Source organism: Natrix helvetica, assembly GCF_964273705.1.
Source record: "Natrix helvetica genome assembly, chromosome: 1".
NCBI lineage: Eukaryota > Metazoa > Chordata > Lepidosauria > Squamata > Natricidae > Natrix > Natrix helvetica.
Window position 1 is genome coordinate 365,886,096 of NC_138548.1, and position 21,593 is coordinate 365,907,688.

At 45.9% G+C, this 21,593-nt stretch overlaps 2 protein-coding genes across 2 annotated transcripts in view; both read left to right on the forward strand.

Moving 5' to 3' along the window:
* Positions 1 to 21,593, forward strand: part of LOC309384778 (zinc finger MYM-type protein 1-like) — a 194,791-nt gene that overhangs the window by 94,622 nt on the left and 78,576 nt on the right. The window contains exon 1 of one of the 2 annotated variants that reach the window (XM_081938544.1): positions 10,737 to 10,942. The exons of the other annotated variant lie outside the window; for it this stretch is intronic. Coding sequence (XP_081794670.1) covers positions 10,771 to 10,942 — 172 coding nt within the window. The 5' untranslated portion in view covers positions 10,737 to 10,770. Of the gene's footprint in view, positions 1 to 10,736; positions 10,943 to 21,593 lie in introns of those variants that run through there. 2 annotated transcript variants of the gene reach the window in all.
* Positions 1 to 21,593, forward strand: part of LOC309384782 (uncharacterized protein) — a 139,326-nt gene that overhangs the window by 16,144 nt on the left and 101,589 nt on the right.

Sequence of the window (21,593 nt, forward strand, 5' to 3'; positions counted from 1 at the left end):
ATAAAGAACTCTCTGACAAATTGAAAGACAAAAAAGATAAGTATAAAAAATGGAAAGGAGGGGACATAACTAAGGCCACAAAAGTAAAAAATAACAAAAAAAAGCTTCTTCCAACATGTTAAAAGCAAGAAAAAAGTTAAGGAAACAATTGGTTCATTGCTGGGAGAAAGTGGCAAGAAGGTGACAAGCAACAGGGAGAAAGCAGAACTATTTAACTCATTTTTTGCATCTGTCTTTACACAAAGAGATAAAACAGTCCAACCTATCAAAAACAGCACCACAAAAATAAGATTAGGAACACAAGTTGAAATAGGGAAGAAAATGGTAAGTGAGCACCTATCTACCCTAGACAAGTTCAAATCACCAGGACTGGATGGATTACACCCAGGGTTCTGAAGAAACTGGCAGATGAGATCTCAGAACCATTGAACTATATCTTTCAGAGATCCCGGAGCACAGGGGAACTGCCAGAGGACTGGAAAAGAGCTGATGTGGTTCCTATCTTCAAAAAAAGGAAAAAAAATAGATCCAGGAAACTACAGGCCTATCAGCCTGACCTCAATGCCAGGAATGATTCTGGAAAAGATAATCAAGCAATTAATTAGTGAACACCTAGAAGCAAAGGCTCTGTTTAGGCCCAGTACTCTTCAACATCTTCATCAATGATTTGGATGAGGGAATAAATGGGGAACTCATCAAATTTGCAGATGACACAAAGTTGGCGGAATAGCCAACACTCCAGAAGATAGGCTTAAGATACAGAAGGATCTTGACAAACTTGAACATTGGACTCTGTCTAATAAAATGAAATTCAATGGTGAAAAGAGTACGGTTCTACATTTAGGCAAGAAAAACGAAATGCACAAGTACAGTATAGGTGGTACCTTGCTCAATAGTAGTAACTGTGAGAGGGATCTTGGAGTCCTAGTGCACAACCATTTATATATGAGCCAGCAGTGTGCAGCAGCTGCCAAAAAAGCTAACACAGTTCTAGTCTGCATAAACAAGAGGGATAGAATCAAGATCACGTGAAGTGTTAATACCACTTTATGAAGAACGGTTGCAGGAACTGTGTATGTCTAGTTTAATGAAAAGAAGGACTAGGGGAGACATGATAGCAGTGTTCCAATATCTCAGGGGTTGCCACTAAGAAGAGGGAGTCAAACCAAGGCACCTGAGTGTAGAACAAGAAGCAATGGGTGGAAACTAATCAAGGAGAAAAGCAACTTAGAAGTGAGGAGAAATTTCCTGAGAGGTAGAACAATTAATCAGAGGAACAGAAGTTGCCTCCAGAAGTTGTGAATGCCCCAACACTGGAAATCTTTAAAAAGATGTTGGATAGCCATTTGTCTGAAACGGTATAAGGTTTCCTGCCTAGGCAGGCGGTTGGACTAGACGACCTCAAAGGTCCCTTCAAACTCTGCTATTGTATTGTAGTTAGAATGCAGATTTTAGCAAATACACAAGTGTGAAGGTGGTCCCTTTACCAGCTATCCTGAGAACCGCATAATCATACATTTCCATTGTTATCTTCCATTAGACATTAAAGTGAACCATCCCACATGGCCATTATAAACATTCCCCCAAAAGGTGAGGGGATCTCAAGGCGCTTCGGCTCAGGAATCCAGTTGTAAAATGTCAGTTGTCACAGGCACTGCTAATAAATCGACTCCAAGGCCCCCCTTCTCCCAATTGAATGGCAGTGTCACTTTTAGGGATCTGACAGTCCCTTCCAACTCTGTTAATCTGTAATCTGTGGAAATACATGGAATACGGAAAGAGCTTTGCTCAGAATATTAGTTTTACTTCTCATAAAAGGATCCACGCTCGGAATAGACTACATAGCAATAGCAATTCCACTTAGATTACAGATTAACAGAGTTGGGAGGGACCTTGCAGATCATCTAGATTTATATACCACTCCACAATGCTTTACAGCACTCTGACAAAGAGAGGAGAGGGTCAAGCTATTTTCCAAGGCACCTAAAGGCCAGGCAAGGAATAATGGATGGAAACTGATCAAGGAGACATTCAACTTAGAAATAAGGAAAAATTTTCTGACAGAACAACCAACCAATGGAATACCTTGCTTTCAGAAGTTGTACGAGCTTCATCACTGGAGGCTTTCCAGAAGAGATTGGATGGCATTTGTCAGAAATGATGTAGGGTCTCCTGCTTGGGCAGGGGTTGGACTAGATGAAGTACAAGGTCCCTTCCAACTCTATTAATCTAATATCTAATTCCCCCCACCTCCATGAACCACCGGAGTGCAAAATAAGAAACAATGGATGGAAACTAATCAAGGAGAGAAGCAACCCGGAACTTTCTTACAGTGAGGGCAATTCACCAGTGGAACAGCTTGCCTTCAGATAGTGTGGGTGCTCCATCACTGGACATTTTTAAGAAGAGACTGGACAGTCAGATGTCTGAAATGATATAGGATCTCCTGCATGAGCAGGTGGGTGGACTAGAAGAGCTTCAAGTTCCCTTCCAGCTCTATTCTGATTTTGATTTTGAATCCTCAATCCTTTCTTGTGCTTTTTTGCTAAGTTGGAGGCTTTAAAAGAAAGATGAGTATCAGTGGAGATTAAGGTTATCATTTGCCCTGAAAGTGATGTGTGGCTGCCAATATTTAAACTGTGCAGATTCCCTAATCATTTGAAGTAACTCCCTCTGATGTGTACATCCACTAGAGCAGAGTGGCAGGCAGAAATACAATTAGTCCTGAATCCATTACTATTGTTTCAGCCTTTCTTCCTTTGGTTACTATTGTCACAGTCTGCCTTTCCACCCTGCGTCACATTATGTAAGTAATAGCTGAGAAAGAAAACCATAAAGAGAACAGGGTTATAGTGATGCCGAATTAGAAAATCCAACTCATAGGCTCTTTGTCCTAATTTTGTGTTGATCTTTCCTTGCCTTCCTTTGTATTGCCCATCTCTGGATTCACACAATCTTATCAATACCTTTTTTAAAGTGAGGTGTCCAGAAATGGACAGTATTCCAAATGGTGTCTCACTAAAGCCCTATTTAGAGGGATAGGACATCCTTTTTGCTCGCAGTAATACACCTGGTGATGCATCCCAGAATTTTGTTTGCCTTCAAATGTACCTGGCCCCAATGTTTACTTATTCTGCAGTTACCATTGTTTCAGTGCCATGGCAACTACTGTGACATAGTTGTGTAAAAAAAAGTGGTAGGGAAATTAATTTCTCATAGGTAGGCAGCCTACTGGCCAACCCAGGCAGTCCCTGATTTATAATAATTTATTAAGTAACCATTTGAACTTACAATGGCAATAAATGGTGGTTCTTTTTTTTTTTTGTAAAAAGTTTTTTATTTTTCCTTTCAAATACAATCTTAGATATACATTCTTATAATTGCTATTTAACATTTTTCAATTCAGATCATTTTTCCGCCTGTATATTTACATTTTGATATTTTCTTATTTCCCCTCCCTTTAATTTAATCATGTGTCATCTGAGATATTTATTTCATAATTTGTTACTTTTTCTCTCTATTTACTGTATTTTTCGGAGTATAAGACGCATTGGAGTATAAGATGCACGAAGGTTTTGAAGAGGCAAAAAAAAAAGGTTTTTGCACTCTGCACACCTTCGAAAAACGGCCTGTTTTTTTGCAAAAATGGGTCCTTTTGTCAAAAAAAGGACATGCATAGCCCTCAGGAGGCTTGTAGAGTGCTCCTGGGAGGTGGGCCCCCCAAAAGCGAGCAAAAAATGGCCTGTTTTTCATGAAAATGGCCCCCTGCTTTCGTCAAAAAAGGACATGGATAGCCTTATGGAGGCTTATAGAGTGCTCCTGGAGGCTGGGGGAGGGCGAAACTGAGCAAAAAACAGCCCTCCCCAGCCCTCAGGAGCTCTCTGAAAGACTCCATAAGGCTATGCATGGCCATTTTGCTGAAGGGGACGGGGTTTCGGGAGGCAAAAAATGCTGTATTCAGTGTATAATATGCACCCAGATTTACAGCCTCTTTTTTGAGGGAAAAAGGTGCATCTTATACTTTGAAAAATATGGTATATCTTTTTTAAAGTCACTCATAAAATCGCCCCATATCCTGTAGTACATTGAATCCCCTTTGTCCTTTATTCTCAATGTCAACCTGTTCATTTCTGCACAGTCTAATATCTTCTTTATTACCTCCCCTTCCAATGGGATTTTGTCTGCTTTCCAATTTTGTGCAAATACAATTCTAGCTGCTGGGATAGGAGGAGGAGCTTCCGGAGGGAATGGCGGCCGATCTGTGAGCTCCGTATGATTGCGGAGGGGCCTCCCTGCTGGGAGGGGTGCTGCCGACCCTCGGTTTTATCCTGAGGGTCGGGATTTGTCGGCGACCACCCCTGGCTCTGTCCTGGCTTGGACTGGTTGGGCAGGGTGATCGGGTGGTCGGCTGCTTGGGCGAGAGGCGCCGAGCGGAGAAGCGCGTGGAGACATGGAGGCTTGGAGACGCGCTGGCCGAGGAGCTGGTGAACAGCCGCGTTCTGTGGAATGGAGTCGGGTAGAACAAAGGGAAGCGGCTGGTGGAGGGTGGAGCTGAGCGAAGCAGACCGGAGGGAAGCAGGTCAGAGTGGCAAGCTTTGAATATCAATGTCGGAGGTGAGGATTGCCCTGGCGGTTCGCACAGCTCAAGCGGCGAGGGTTTGGCGATGGCGGCGTCGGGGGAGGCAGTCGGAGACGCCGAGCGCCACACCCTCTGGTCGCCATGACCCCTGGTTCTCCAGGGGAGTTGCAAGAAGAAGAACGAGGCCCGGGGGGCTAGAGAGAGTGCTGCCAACTCCAGGAGGCTTGGGAAAGCCTCAGGGAGCTATGATGGTCTCGGATTTGAGAACAACAGCCCCCGGGAAGATGAGCTCCAGGACCCCCGAGGAGGCAGATGGCCATTCTCCCCTGGGCCTGGACATGGAGGAGAGACACCGGGGGGATTGGTGGTCATCTGCTGAAGGCTTGACTTTTTCCCTTCCACTCCTGTTGACAACTGCCTCCCTTGCCAAAACTTCGATTTCCATCAATTTTCTTTATTTTCTTTATTATCATGACTATGGTTCTCTCATTAACATCCTGCTCTAATCGGCTCCAATACCATCTTGAGCGCCTCCTTAGATAAATCTAGCTAGTCGGCTAGCCCACCAACTTACCCTTTCCATCTAGGGTAAGGACAATTTCACGACAAACTATGATTCCATCTTCAGCACTTGAAATAATCTTGCCCCGTGATATAACTGTATGGTTTTTTGTATGATTCTCACGTACACAAGGTCCGACCTACTGCTACTGCGAGAGTTCCCCCTCTCGCAGGTATGGCCTCCTGCCCTTTCGAGGGCCCACCTTGAGGACGGGTTCATTAACCCAGAGAGGTGGAGGAAGCGCACATTGAGGGGTTTTTTAATTAATAGCTTTTTAAAAATTATAAGGGGTTCCAGGGATGGGGGGGGGGAACAGGTCAGGAGGGATGGGAGAGCCAGGCATCTAGGTGTGGTCGAAGGAGGAGGGAGCGGAGTGGGGGAGGTGAGGGGAGATAGCATTCCTGTGCAGGGCTCTTTGATACCAACGGTCGTGGGGAGGGGCAAGTACGAGGACAGATCAAGAGCGCGTAGTCGGTTGGGAGACCGGGGTTTTTGGTCATTCCCGGTCGTTTGTACCAACCCCTGCATACTAGGTGGTCAGGATCTACAGACCCAAGGCCTGAGACTGCTGTTATGCAACGCGAGGTCCGTTGTCAATAAGGCCCCCCTCATCCACGATCTAATTCTGGAGGGGGAGCCGGACCTCGCAGGAATAACTGAGACCTGGTTGGGCCACGAGGGAGGTCTACCCCTCGTGGAAATGTGCCCGCCAGGTTATCGAGCATTTCACCAGCCTCGGGCCCAGGGAAGGGGCAGCGGGGTAGCAGTGATTATCCGGGAAGACTTAGAGCCGAGAGAGTTCACCGTGCCACAGACATCCGGGTGTGAGTCCCTTGTCGTGAGATGGGGCCCAGGGAGGCAGTTGGGCCTGCTGATAGTATACCTGGCTCCTCGCTATACGTCAGCGGCCCTGCCTGAACTCCTTGAGCTGATCTCATCGGTGGCGGTTGAGACCCCCAAACTTTTAGTGATGGGGGATTTTAATCTGCCGTCGATGGGTGAAGCGTCTGAGGGGGTTCGGGAGTTCATGGCTTCCATGACAGCCATGGACCTGACCCAGTTAATTCAGGGCCCTACTCACGAGGGAGGCCACACGCTGGATCTTGTCTTTGTCTCTGGCCAGTGGATGAGTGATCTGGGAATAGGGGATTCAGCCATTATTCCCCTGTCATGGTCGGATCACTCACTTCTCCGGCTGGACTTCCTCGGTGCTACCCCCCGCCGCGAGGAGGCGGAACTGGAAGGTATTAGATGGTTCCGCCCCAAGCGCCTGATGGAACCAGATAGGTTCCAGACGGAGCTTGGGCCACCTCCTGTGGACCTGACCCGCCCCCGAGTGGAGGACCTGGTAGACGCATGGAATAGCGACTACCGGGGCCCTAGACCGGGTGGCGCCTTTGCGGCCTCTCCTGCGGCGACGAACCACCCTGGCCCCTTGGTTTACCGAGGAGCTAAGGGTGATGAAACGCCACAAGAGACGCCTAGAGAGTCGTTGGAGATCCTCCCGTTCCGAATTTGACCGAGCACAGGCACGAGCCTATTTGAGGACGTACCTTGTGGCATTAAGAGCGGCCAAACGTCAACATTGCGCCGCTCTTATTGCGTCCGCAGATAACCGCCCTGCCGCCCTGTTTCGGGTGACTCGCTCCCTCTTGTTTGAGAGGCCGCGGGAAGCCCCTTTACAGGGCAGAGCAGAGGAGTTTGGGAAATATCTACAGGACAAAGTCGCTCAAATCCGGATGGGATGGGCCCCTTTCAGTGGTTCAGTAGAGACGCCCGTGGCGAGTCTTGAGGGACCGCTTTGGGAGGAGTTTGACTCGGTTGCCATCGAGGATTTGGACAGGTTGCGTGGACGTTTGCGACCCACCACATGTTTATTGGACCCGTGTCCCTCCTGGCTTGTACTGGCATCCTGGGAGGTTACGCGCGACTGGCTCCTGGGCCTAGTGAACGCCTCGTTGGGTGAGGGGTCTCTACCGGCCACCTTGAAAGAGGCGGTGGTGAGGCCCCTGCTCAAGAAGCCTTCCCTGGACCCAACGGACCTAGTCAATTATCGTCCAGTCTCCAACCTTCCTTTCTTAGCGAAGGTTGTAGAGAGTGTGGTGGTACAGCAGTTCCGTCACCTGGAGGAAAATGATTATCTAGACCCGCGCCAGTCCGGCTTCCGACCCGGGCACAGCACGGAGACGGCCTTGGTCGCATTGGTTGATGATCTCTGGAGGGCCAGAGATAGGGGTTGTTCCTCTATCCTGGTCCTATTAGATCTCTCGGCGGCGTTCGATACCATCGACCATGGTATCCTGTTGCACCGGCTAGAGGGGTTGGGAGTCAGGGGCACCGTTTTACGGTGGTTTGGCTCCTACCTCTCTGACCGGACGCAACGTGTGTTGGCAGGGGAGCAGAGATCGACCCGGAGGCCACTCACATGTGGAGTGCCACAGGGATCGGTGCTCTCGCCTCTCCTGTTCAACACATACATGAAACCGCTGGGCGAGATCATCCGTGGTTTTGGGGTGGGATATCATCTGTATGCTGATGATACTCAGCTATACATTTCCACCCCGAACCACCCCAATGAGGCCGTCGAAATGATGTCCCGGTGTTTGGAGGCCGTACGGGTCTGGATGGATGGCAACCGACTAAAACTCAACCCTTCCAAGACGGAGTGGCTGTGGCTTCCGGCCTCCCGGTTCAACCAGGTGCTTCCATCTCTGGCCATCGGGGGCGTGCAACTAGCCCCCATGGAACAGGTGCGCAATTTGGGCGTCCTCCTAGATGCCCGGCTGTCCATGGATGACCATGTAACAGCCGTGGCAAGGGGGGCGTTCCATCAGGTCCGCCTGATGCGCCAATTGCGCCCCTTATTGGACCGGGATGCCCTACGCACAGTCACCCATGCGCTAGTGACGTCTCGCCTGGACTACTGCAATGCTCTCTACATGGGGCTTCCCTTGAGATGCACTCGGAGACTACAGTTGGTCCAGAACGCGGCCGCGCGGGTGATTATGGGGAGGACTAGATACTCCCCTGTAACACCTCTCCTGCGCGAGCTGCACTGGCTTCCTGTGGTCTACCGAGTGCGTTTCAAGGTTTTGATTATGATCTTTAAAGCGCTTCATGGCACAGGGCCTAGTTACATGCAGGATCGCATCCTGCCCCACACATCCCTACGACCAATTCGCTCACACAGAGAGGGACTTCTCCGGGTGCCGTCCGCCAAACAGTGTCGGGGGGCGACACCCAGGAGCAGAGCCTTCTCTGTGATGGGCCCAGCCCTGTGGAATGACCTCCCCTGTGACATCAGGATTACTTCCGATCTCCGCTCCTTCCGTGTACAGCTGAAGACCCACCTCTTTCAATTATCTGGCCTGGCTCAACCGTAATTTTTCTCACTCCTCCTGACTGTCTTTTTAAATTTTAAATTTTAATTGTACATTGGGTTTTTTACAATTGGGGTATTTTAATGGTGATTTTTAACTGTCTAAATGTTGTAATTTGTTACCTCCTCCATGCATGTGTGTCTTTGTATATATGTATGTTTGTGTGTTTGTACACATGTTTTATGTTTTATATGCCCATTGTACGCCGCCCCGAGTCCTGCCTGGAAAGGGAGCGGCTAATAAATTCAAATTTATTATTATTATTATTATTATTATTATTATTATTATTATTATTATTATTTGTACAATCAAATATGAATCTTCTTTACTTTATTTCTCTGGTAGAATACCCAATAAAAATACCTCTGGCTTAAACTCTGTGGGTTGATGTATCATTTTCTCTAACCATGTTTGTATTTTAGCCCAATGAAATACATATCCACCACATATGATAATATGTTCCTGGCAATTGGTGACATTTCCAACATTTAGCTGATTTATCCTTAAACGTTTTTGCTAATGATGGTTCTGGCTCCCTCCCTCCCAAATTAGGCACACTCCAGGGTAACACAGATACATACATATATACATACATACATACATATATATATTCAGCACAAATACAACACACACACACACACACACACACAAATGTGTGTGTGTGTATGTGTGTGTACACATACACACACACACCAATATTGCATTACCTTGTTATAAATCCATAAAGTCTATATAAAAGTAATATATCTTTACAATATCTCCTGTCACATTTTAAAATGGATTTTAACCACTTTCTGTTCCGTAGGGAGAACGAGGCAGACAGGGACTGAGGCAAGGCAAGTTGAAGCTAACACAATCTTTATTAACAGTGACAAACAGCTCAGAAGTACAGCAAATCTCAGATAGGCAAACAGCAAGGAAATGACAGCTGACAGCTCTTTTATAGTCGAGCTGTCAGCCGATAGACCAATCAGGTGGCTGGATTCTCCCGCCGGCTGGCTGGTGCGTCTTGGCCAATCAGGGGGGACCAATGTAAGTCTATGGCAGGAGAAGTTAGTAGGCAAGTCTATGGCAGGAGAGCTTAATACACAACTTTCCATCCTTTAAAATGTTGTTTTACTCACTGTACACCCCTCAGCTGTTTCTGACAGGATTTGGACCCCTTTGAGGCCTCCTCCAATCTCTGCCCAGCCTTCAGGGCGGCTGTTCTTGAGGGAAGCGAGTTCAAATCCTCCAGAGAGAATTTTCTCCATCCCCGCAAACGGTTCCTGGACAGTAAGGAGAGAAAGATGGAGAAAGTGCCGCATCTTTGGGGCAGGGAGACATCGAAAAGGGCCTTTCCTTCGACTCCCAAGCCCATCATCCCCGCCCCCTTCCTTCCCCTCAGAAGCGCTCCTCTTTCCCGCCCTTTCTACAATCTTGGGACTTTGCGGCAAATCCAGCAGGTGGCGCTCTCCGCCAAGAAAAGGGATCGCCCGGCGCTTCCCCATTGGTCCACTGGGGGGGGGGGGTGATCGTTACGGCTTGCTTTCTAGGGGAGAGCAGGAGGAAGTGACATCACAAACGCTTGTCGCTCTAGGACCTTGCAGTCGCTCTCCTTAACTCCTGGAGCTCCGCAGGAGGCGGAGAGGCTGCGGGAGAGTCTGGCGGGGGAAGACCCAGATGCGCCGCGAGTGAGTTGGGGGCTCTTACCGGGCAAAGGGAGGCGGAGGACGGAGAGACCCGCGCCCGGCCTTCCTCCGGCTTCAATCCCAGGTCCCATGCTCCCCAGCCGCCCTCTCCATGCAGGGGGAAGCAGGAGAAGCGGGGATCTGGGGAGGGGAGGGTCGGCCTTGCAGGGGCCCAGCAGGAGAGGAGAGAAGCCGGGCGAGGAGGAGGCAGGATTCGCACCAGGCTCCCCGAGGGCCCGATCCTGTCTCCGGAGGGGGGGAGAAGCGGGGCGGCCTCTCCAGCTGCCTCCTTCCCGGCCCTGCGCTGGGATGAGCCGCTTGGGGTTGGTTGGGTGAAGGTTCTTCAGTGGCTGAATTCCACTTTCCAATTCTTGGCTTTTCTTTTTCCTTCCATCTCAGATGCAGAAACCTGAAATCTTTGCAAGGCAAAAGTTTCTCTTGGGGAGGAAAACAAAGAGAGGAATAACTTGCAGGGATCCGTCCTGGAGCCCCAGAAATTCCCCAGTGAAGGAAAAGGCACCTGGAGACCCACCAGAGTCCTTGGACCCACCTGGAGTTGCTCTGCAGGACAGAGAAAGGATGGAGACACAACCTTTGGCCAAGGAGGGAAGCGGAAAAGGCCCTTCAGCTGCTCAGCCTGGGAAGGTGGGGAAGCTCTGGACAAGGACTGGGCAGAAGATCCTGGAGGAGGAAACCATCCGCCCTTCCGAAGTTCAGCCCTGGAACTTCATCCAATACCGGGAGGCTGAAGGTCCCCGAGGACTTTGCAGCCAACTCCATGACTTTTGCAGGCGATGGCTGAGACCAGAAAAACACACCAAAGCCCAGATGCTGGACCTGGTGGTTCTGGAGCAGCTCCTGTTCCTTCTGCCCCCAGAGATGGAGAGCTGGGTGCGGGAGTGTGGAGCAGAGAGCAGCTCCCAGGCGGTGGCCCTGGCTGAAGGCTTCCTCCTGAGCCAGGTGGAGGGGAAGAAAGAGCAGGTTGAGTTGCAGGTGAAGCACTTTAATCAAGGGAGCTTAAAAGGGAATAATTATATTTGAACACTTCACCCCTCCTTCCCAAACTTCTGGGACATTCATCATATGTGGCAATTTACCAATTCTTGTAGGACATTGTTCCATTGTTTTCTTTTTTTTTTTTTTTTTTTTGTAATAAAATTTTATTGGTTTTTCAAAATTTATAGGGAAAAGGGTAAATGGACAGGTATACAAATTTTGGCAGTTGCAAAGTGTGTGAGGCCCCCCTCCCTCCATACCCATAGCGTACATTTATATATAATGCATTAGTATATAATTGATTATAATCAGCATATTAGTTCTATTATTAAATTCAATCAAATTAAACATTACAATATAAAATCCAAATATAATTCCATTTTCACTTTCGGTCAATTTATAATAATATGATTTTCATATTTATTTCTGTGATCTGAGTCTTCTTGCTATTGCCCCATCTCCCTCCACTGGCAGAGCTCTGGCCCCTCCCGTGTCCTGCGTGTCCGTTGTAGTGTCTGGTGGTTTCTCTAGGAGTGTTTTATTTTTTTCCATAAAGGCCTGCGCCTCTATGGGTGAATTAATTCTGATTCTTGTCTCCTCCCAGAATATCAGCATACCTTCAGGCATCAACCATCTAAACCACACCCCTTTCTGGTATAATTTATTCGCTAATTGCGAATAATTTTTTCTTTTTTCTCTAATCTTCTTAGGGATCTGCTTCAGAATGGTTATCTCCATATCATGATATGTCAATGCTTGCCCCCTTTGTACACCCAGAATTTCATCTCTTGTGGTTTTTCTAAGGAATTTAATGTGAACCTCCCTGGGTAAATTGTGTGTTCTAGCATAAGCTGAGTTCACTCTATAAACCAGATCTATATCCCACCCCATCTGTTGTTTTTCTTTATGTGTATAGTCAGCCAGAATGTTTGTCATGATGTCCCTTATATTTTCCCCATCTTCTTCTATAACATTTTGAAATCTAAGATAATAGGACATTCTCTCAAATTCTAATTTCATCTGTTGGATGTCAAGATCTTTGTTCCCTTTCTGCACAGCTTCCACCACCCCCCTCACCTCCTCCACCCCCCCTTCCACAAGATTCAATCTTTGTGAGTTCTTATATATTTGGGCTTGATTTTCTTTAATTTCATCTTTCATTTCCCTTAACTGTTTCTTGATTTCCTCCTGGCCCTGTAGAATTTGTTGAAGCATTTGTTGAAAGCCCATCTCTGTAGTCTTATGTTGCATCAGTTCTGTTATCTTTGACTGTGTGGCTGGACTGGATGTTGCGGATGTTGGAGCAGAAGTGGCAAAGCCAGGTTTTCCAGGAGGGGGTCTTTTAGATGCCATCCTTTATAACGTTAAAAGTTCAGTCCAAATATGAAGTAAGCAATTAGAAAAGAAGGGTAGCCAGGTGAATCCGGGAGCAGAATAACCAGGCAGAAGAGAATCTCTCCAATAAGTCTGGCAATAGATAGAAAATTTCCCCTAGAAGGTTAAAAAAATACCAATCCACAAGAGGTTCCTCTGGGAGACACGGAGACAAAGACCGGAAGCCTGAATTTTAAAGGTGGAGTCAGGTTTCAGAGTTCATAAAGACAACGGAAGTGTGCCATCTTGCCCTGCCAGTTTTGGGCACAGAGGCGTAACAAAGTTTTAAAAAGTTCCAAAAGTCCTCAAATCATTGTAATATGTAAAATTAAATTGAAAAGAAAATCATCTCAGCCTAAGTGAGGCTTCATTCGTTGGCTCTCCCCCCTCCTCCTTCCCCGGGGGCTGAGAGCAAAATTGTTTCTTGCCGCTTGTCCAAGGGGGGGGGGAAAACCCCCCTCCCTCCAGCCGCACCTCCAAAATGCTCCGAAAGTTGTTTTAAAGTTTTAAAAGCTGAATCAAATCTTCATGCAAAGTAAGGGATGAAGAGAGAGGCAACCTCACCGCACCGCAGCTGCTTCCTTCAATTGTAGCATTCTCCAGTCGGCTTGTAGCGAGGCGCGAGGCGTGGAAACGCGATGCGCCCTCCGAGCTTGCTCCCCGGTGCCTTGGGCGCGCGAGAGAGCCCCCGCCGGCTGCCGCCGCTGCAGGAGACCTCCGCGATGCCGCCCCTCCGGCAGGACCCCTCTGCGGGGTGTCCTGTGCCCCCCAAGGAGTGGGGAAGCCCACCGGGGAGCCGGAGCGGGCAAAGAGCTGCCCGTCGCCGCCGCCGCCGGAACCGGAACTCGTTCCATTGTTTTCTCATTCAACCTCACTGGTGGTTATTTGGGGCTTTCAGGTTGTGTTCCGAATATAAGAATCCACTTTACGTCGTGTGATGTACATTAATTCTGCTTCTTCCTTTCTTCCTCCTATTTGAAGGGCTGCACTGTGGAGAAGAACCCATCAAATCCCCCTCAGGAGCTATTTTTCAGGAGGATCCCTTGGGAAGATCAAAGTCAGGACATCTCAGGAAGTAATGAAAAACCCTCCGATTACCCATCTGCCTTACCTTTGCTATCTCTTCTCTTATATAGAATACCTCTTCCTATTTTTTTAATTATTTATTTTGAAATTGTTTATTCCTTACAGAGAAACAAAGAATGAAGTTTTCTGGTTTTTATGATGGAGATCTAAGAGCAGTTGAACATCCAAATCAAGTAAGGAAGGGAAGTTATTAATTTGTATTCTCCCTTCAGGAAGTCAAGCGGGTGTCTAGAGTGTTCTCCCCATCTATTTCCCCCATTGTTCAGCCTAGATTACTTTTGTGTTTTTTCACAACGTGGACATCACAATAGCAGGTCCAAGTTGCTGTCAGCCAGCATAGCTTCCTCTGGTTATCTTGTTCTGCTAGGTACTCCTCCAACTTTGAGTTTACAAGAAACAATTTTTTAAAAAGTCCTTGAATAAATAGGAATAAACATTTCACAGTGGCAAGAACTGCTAGAGACCCATTTGTTTTGTAATTCTTTGATTTGGAATTGTGCAGGGCTAATGAAAAATAACCAAATACTCACATGGCCACATTACCATTTTAAAAAACTCTTATTTATAATCCAGCTCAAAAATAAGCAAATCATATTAAAAAATAAAGCAGACTGTTAAAATCCAAAGGGATTGGCCATGTTGAGCATGTAATCAAGGGCTACAAAATAATTCCCAATCCTCTGATTTGTGCCTCGCTTAGGAGATCAAACATTCCCAATTTGCAAAGGCTGAGAAATGACTTTCCCAAGGAATTTTCTCTTTGTTTCCTTCCATTCAGCCAATGGCTCAGATTACTAATTCAATCAACGACAGAGAGCAATAGATCAGTTGATCCAGAATTGGGATTACTTTACTGAAAGCACAGCTATATCTTTGGTTTGGAAATTTTGGAACAATGGAAAAGAATAACAGAGTTGGTAAGGATTTTAGAGGTCTTCTAATCCCCTGATCAGACAGGAAGCCCTATAACATAACATCTATATATATATAAAAGTGAAATACCACTCATGCATCATCATGAAATCTCCAGAATCATAAAGCCTACAAACCTGAAATTAGGCACATCTGTTCCTCTTGGCTTCTAGGTGCTCACTAAGAAAGGATTTTTTGAAATGACCATCAGATAATTAGTATTTCTCACATTATTATTAACACACTCTGATGCTAAGGAGTTAAGACTGGGGGAGAGAAGGGGATAAGATAGGAGAGGCCTCTGTGGGGCAAGCCTGAGGGAGAGAAGGGGAGGGGAGAGGATCAATGAGGCCAACCTGAGGGAGAAAAGGGGGATAGGAGAGGATTCTGTGGGACAAGCTTGAGGGAAAGAAGGGGAGACAAGAGGCCGATCATAACTACTCATTAATTTTCAAGCTGTAAGTTTCAATTTATCAAGCCTGATCACATAGTTTCGTAGTGGAGCACAGGTATCTAGCTAGTTTCATATATATATGAAATATATGGTGCTATCTTGATTATTGCTCTGTACGTCGCCCCGAGTCCCTGTGGGGAGAGGGGGCGACTAATAAGTTCAATAAAATAATAATAATAATAATAATATGGCTATTCAATTTCTTAAACACCTCCAGTGTTAGAGCATCTACAACTTCTGGAGGCAAGTCATTCCACTGATTAATTGTTCCCACTGCCAGGAAATTTCTCTTTAGTTGTAAGTTGGTTCTCTCCTTGATTAGTCTCCATCCATTACTTCTTGTCCCGCCTTCAAGTGCTTTAGAGAATAGGTTGTCTTCCTCTTATTTGTGGCAGCCCCTTAGATATTGGAAGACTGCTATCATGTCTCCCTAGTCCTTCTTTTCATTAAACTCCACATACCCAGTTCTTGCAACCAGTGTGGTCTTACCAAGGCATTATGAAGTGGTACTAACACTTCATGTGATCTTGATTCTATTCCCCTCTTAATGCAGCCTATGATTCTGTTGGGTTTTTTTTTTTTTTTTGGCAACTGTAGCATACTGCTGGCTCCCATTTAAGTGACTGTCCACTAGGACTCTCAAAATCCCCGTTCCACTTACTACTTCTGAGCCAGGTATCACCTATTCTATGCCAGTGCGTTTGGTTTTTCTTTCCTAAAAGTAGCACATTACATTTCTCACCATTGAATTTTATTTTGTTGTAGAAGGTGTCAATCTCTCAATCCTTCTGTATCTTGAGCCTATTTTATGGTGTGTTGGGATTTTTGTCAATTTAGTCTTGTCTGCAAATTTGAGGAGTTCCCCTTCTATCCTCTTGTGTAAACCATTGATAAAGATGAACAGACCTTGCAAATCCTCCTGTTCTGTTCTTTTTTCCGTGTTCAGGGGAGTTTTGTGTCCTTCGAGGAAGTGGCTGTGTATTTCTCTGAGGAGGAATGGTCTCAGCTGGATCCTGACCAGAAAGCGCTGCATTCGGAAGTCATGCTTGAAAACCATAGAAATGTGGTCTCTCTCGGTAAGAGTTTTCTAGTTCCTAATCAGAGAGTTCAAGAAGACAGATTATAGTTAGTTTTGATATCATCTCCTGGGAGAGAGAAGGAAAGAATCTGGCCTTTTGGTACTCCAAGGAAGGAAAGAATCACTGTCTCTTTGCTTAGATGCTTTTGGGCCATTTCTTATGTGTATTGTTCCATTTCTCTTTGAACTTATCTGTGGAGGCTGAGAAGAATGAGGTGTGCTTTTATGTGTCCTCTGGAGGTCATGTAAGAAGACTTGTCATTTGTCCTCTGAAACCTATCCAAATTGTGTGAGAACAGAACTTTCACGCTCAAGCCACAGAAGAGCATTCTCCCAATCCAATTCAAGACCAAAGGCCTCATGAAGTTTGACTCAGAGCATCCTAGGGTACAGGTAATCCCTGGATTATGACAGTTCACTTAGTGACTGATCCAAGTTACTTAGGAAGGACAGCAGAGGCTCTGGAACAACATTCACCCTACCTATATCCCCATCCCACCCCGCCAAGACTTATGTTGTGAGTATGTAGCGAGCCATCAGTTCCTTTGTCTGCTTTGGTGCATTTGCAGAAAACAGAGGCCTAAAGTAGTGAGAGATACGCAAAATCAGTACTGCAAAATCTAACACTAGTTCATCTCACATGATCTTGCACTTTGAGTGAGATTTGCATATATATAAATAATTGTAAACAAAGAAATGACTTCTAGATAATTCCAAAACCTTCATGACTCATGAATACAGAAATCCTCATGTCTGTATCACACAATTATAAGCATGCAAATATACAACCAAATGGAATTTCGAAGAAACTCAAAAGATAATCCACTTGAATTTCTACAGTTTGATCTTTTTCTCTAACCTTCTTATCATTTTCATTTCTCTTTTGCTTTGAAGGTAATAATGGGCAGGAGAATCAAGATTCCTGTGAATTGTTCCAAGTGATCAATGCTAAAGATGGAACAGAGACATTTGGAATTCAAATGGAATTAGAAACCCATGGCAGAAACCAGTCAAACGATTGGAATCAGGAAAGCTCATCTTCCACTGATGCTCCAATGCAAGATTTTCTTGTCCAACAGGAGAAACCATATAATTTCCTTACAACTCAAAAAGTGATTGACAAAAAAGAGAAGCTTCATAAATGTTTGGAATGTGGAAAATGTTTTAGAACAAGAAGGCAACTTACTTCCCATGAAAGGATTCACACTGGGGAGAAGCTCTACAAATGCAGAATGTGTGGTAACACATTCAGAACATATAGTAATCTTATTTTCCATAAAAGGAACCACTCAGGAGAGAAACCATTTAAATGCATGGAGTGTGGAAAGACCTTTGCTCATAGCAGTGGACTTGCTATTCACAAAAAGCTCCACAGAGGAGAGAAACCATATAAATGCATGGAGTGTGGAAAGACCTTTGCTCATAGCCATTATCTTGCTTCCCATAAAAAGATCCACACAGGAGAAAAGCCGTATAAATGCATGGAGTGTGGAAAGGCCTTTACTTATAGTAATGGACTTACTATCCACAAAATGGTCCATGGAGGGAAAAAGCCATTTAAATGCCTAGAGTGCGGAAAGACCTTTGCTCGACGAAATCATCTTATTTCCCATAAGATGATCCACACAGGGGAGAAGCCCTATAAATGCATGGATTGTGGGAAGACCTTTGTTCGAAGAGATAATCTTATTTCCCACAAGATCATCCACACAGGGGTGAAGCCGTATAAATGCATGCAGTGTGGGAAAGCCTTTACTTATAGCAGTGGTCTTAGTGTCCACAAAAAGCTCCACTCAGGAGACAAACCATATAAATGCATGGAGTGTGGAAAGAGCTTTGCTCAAAGTGGAAATCTTATTTCCCATAAGATGATCCACACAGGAGAGAAACCATATAAATGCATGGAATGTGGAAAGACCTTTGCTCACAACAGTGGACTTGCTATCCACAAAAAGCTCCACACAGGAGAGAAACCATATAAATGCATGGAGTGTGGAAAAACCTTTACTCATAGCAGTGGACTCAGAATACACAAAATGATACATACACAGGAGAAACCATATAAATGCATGGAGTGTGGAAAGACCTTTGCTCTGAGCAGTAGATTAACTATCCACAAAAATATCCACATGGGGGAAAAGCCATTTAAATGCATGGAGTGTGGAAAGACTTTTGCTCTGAGCAGTGTTCTCAGAAGGCACAAAAGTATACATACAGGAGAGAAACCATATAAATGCATGGAGTGCGGAAAGAGTTTTGCACAACACAGTTATCTTGCTTACCATAAGATGATCCACACAGGAGAGAAACCATATAAATGCATTGAGTGCGGAAAGACCTTTGCTCAACGCAGTTATCTTGCTTCCCATAAAAAGATTCACACAGGAGAAAAGCCCTATAAATGCATGGAGTGTGGAAAGACCTTTGTTCTAAGCAGTGGGCTTACTATCCACAAAAAGATCCACACAGGGGAGAACTCATCTAAATGCATGGAATGTGGAAAGACCTTTGCACAACACAGTTATCTTGCTTACCATAAGATGATCCATACAGGCGAGAAACCATATAAATGCATTGAGTGTGGAAAGACCTTTGCTCAACGCAGATATCTTGCTTCCCATAAAAAGCTCCACACAGGAGAAAAGCCCTATAAATGCATGGAGTGCGGAAAGAGTTTTGCTCTGACCAGTAGACTTACTATGCACAAAAAAGTCCACACAGGGGAGAAGCCATATAAATGCATGGAATGTGGAAAGACCTTTGCTCGAAGAGGTGATCTTATTTCCCATAAGATGATCCACACGGGGGAGAAACCATATAAATGCATGCAGTGTGGTAAAAGCTTTACTCATAAATATGAACTTACCATTCACAAAGTGCTCCACACAGAAGAGAAACCATATAAGTGCATTGAGTGTGGAAAGACCTTTGCTCAACCCAGTTATCTTGCTTCCCATAAAAAGATCCACTCAGAAGAAAAGCCCTATAAATGCATGGAGTGTGGAAAGAGTTTTGTTCTGAGGAGTAGACTTACTATGCACAAAAATATCCACACAGAGGAGAAGCCATATAAATGCATGGAATGTGGAAAGACCTTTGCTCAAAGAGGTAGTCTTATTTCCCATAAGAAGACTCACACAGGGGAGAAACCATATAAATGCATGGAGTGTGGAAAGACATTTGCTCGGAAGTATTATCTTACTTGCCATAAGATGAGCCACACAGGGGAGAAACCATTTAAATGCATTGAGTGTGGAAAGACCTTTGCTCAACGCAGTTATCTTGCTTCCCATAAAAAGCTCCACACAGGAGAAAAGCCCTATAAATGCATGGAATGTGGAAAGACCTTTGCGCATAATGGTAGTCTTACTTCTCATAAAAGGATCCACGCTCGGGAGAAACGATATAGCAGTAGCAATTCCACTTAGACTTATACACCACTCCACAATGCTTTACAGCACTCTCTGGGCAGTTTACAAAGTCAACATATGAGCCCTAGCAATCTGGCTCATGTTACTGACCTCAAAACCATGAAAGGCTGAATCAATTATGAGCTTGTCAGGATTGAACTCCTGGCTGTTGGCAATTAGCCCGTAGTACTGCATTCTAACCATTGCCCCACCTTGTTTCTATAGATTTTTATGTGTATGCATATTGTGCCTTTCTGATCCAAATGAGACAAGGTGGAATCCAACACAATGACATTTAATCTCAGTGTAGATATATTCGTGGACTGCTTAGTAACAAGGTCAGCCAATGAAACCTGAAACAGTTTGGAGCCAGGGCATAGCTTAGCTCTGCAGCTCTGAGTCTGTGTGGGGCTCTCAACTAGTCTGCTGCTGTGAACTGAAACTGAAACTCTTCTATCTGTGTTTGCTTGTATTTACTACCACATTGGAAAACCTGCTTTCGGTATTGTATATTTACTTCATGTGTTATATAAAAAGAAGTTAATGAATCCTGCTGAATCAATTGCCTGTGTGTTTTTCTGAATGTGATTGCTGCTGTAAACTCTGACAGGTTGTGGGCCCAGACCCAGAGGTGGGTTCCTACTGGTTTGAAGCGATTTGGTAGAATCAGTAATAAAACCAGAAGTACAGGGAGGCTGGCCACGCTCCTGAACCGGTCCTGCTCTGGTTACTGCTCAGGTCTGTTGGATGGCAAGCTGACCTGACTGTCAGGCCTGTAGTTATGTTTTTTTTAGGAACTTTGGCCTGCCACACTTTCTTATAATTTTCTATGTGTTTCATTAGTGTAGTAGTTGGGAGGGGGGAATAGAAAGGAGTAGGATTTGTGGAATGTATTGTTGTCATTCTTTTCTAGAAGCTCAAGGTCATCTTTAGTCTCCGCACCTCGACACCTGACCGGAAGCAGAGGGGTGTAGATGCCAGCGTGGAAGATGATGATTGGAACATGTGATGGATTTGTGGGTGTGGGGATAGATCATGAACTTTCAACTGGGTGGAATTCCAGGATGCAGATCAGAGTTGGAATTCCATAGACGTGCTAACTTGCCTGTATGATTAAAAGGGAACTTTAAGGATGATTCTGCCTTGGTCTCTGATGATTTCATACATGGTATTTAGAACGCCTGATACTGACCTGGAAAGCAGCTGGCTGGCAAAGAAGCCTCTCAGACGCCTTTTGGTTCCTGAGGATCAGAGGCTTCTTTTCTACCTGGCTGCAGGGCGCCAAAGAGTTCTCTAACCGGTGGGAAGAAAGCTGTGCATGCGTGAAGATGGGGGCAGCAACCAGAGGTCTTTTTGGCACCTTGTGCCAGCGGCTGAGTGGAAAAGAAGCCTCTTGGCTTCCAAGTTCAATAGCAGGCTCAGTCTCTTCACAGGGTCTCTTTTTTTCTGTGCCCAAGAAAGATCAAAAGGCGCGGAGCAACAGCCTTTAAGGACAAAGCCAGCATAGTCGCCTAGAGGTAAGAAAATGAATAAACCAGAGAGAAGGAGCCCCCCCCCTCTGAAGCTGCCCTTGTTGCAGCCGCCCTGCCCCCGCAGCTTGGAGTTTCAAGCGGAAAAGGTCCTTGGCTGTTGTAAAGAAGCGGCAGCCCTGGGTGCGCCACCCCTGCTTCGTTCTCTTTGAGAGCCACTTGTAAACAAGGTGCAAAGCGGCTCTCAATGAGAAAGAAGTGGGCATGGTGTACCCAGAGCTGCTGCTTCTTCACAACAGCCAAGGATGGAAGAGTTTGCTCAGGAGCAACGCTGGCAAGGAAGGCAACCGGGTTAGAGGGGGGTGTAGCCCGAGCTCTCTGGGACAGGTAAACAAGTGTGGGGAGGTGAAGGGGAAAGAGAAGAGAGAGCGAAGAGAGAGCGCTGGGCAGGAGCCACAGGAGGAGGAGGGTGGCGGCTCTTTTTCGTCCCTGCCTGGAGGATGCTCCTGGCGGAAGGAGACCGAGAGAGCGAGGCTGAAAGCAGCTCTCCACCCTAACTCAGAGGTGTCTGGGGGTTACTCTTGACCCTTGAACAACAGCTGCACCTCCCCCGCTCCTCAAGA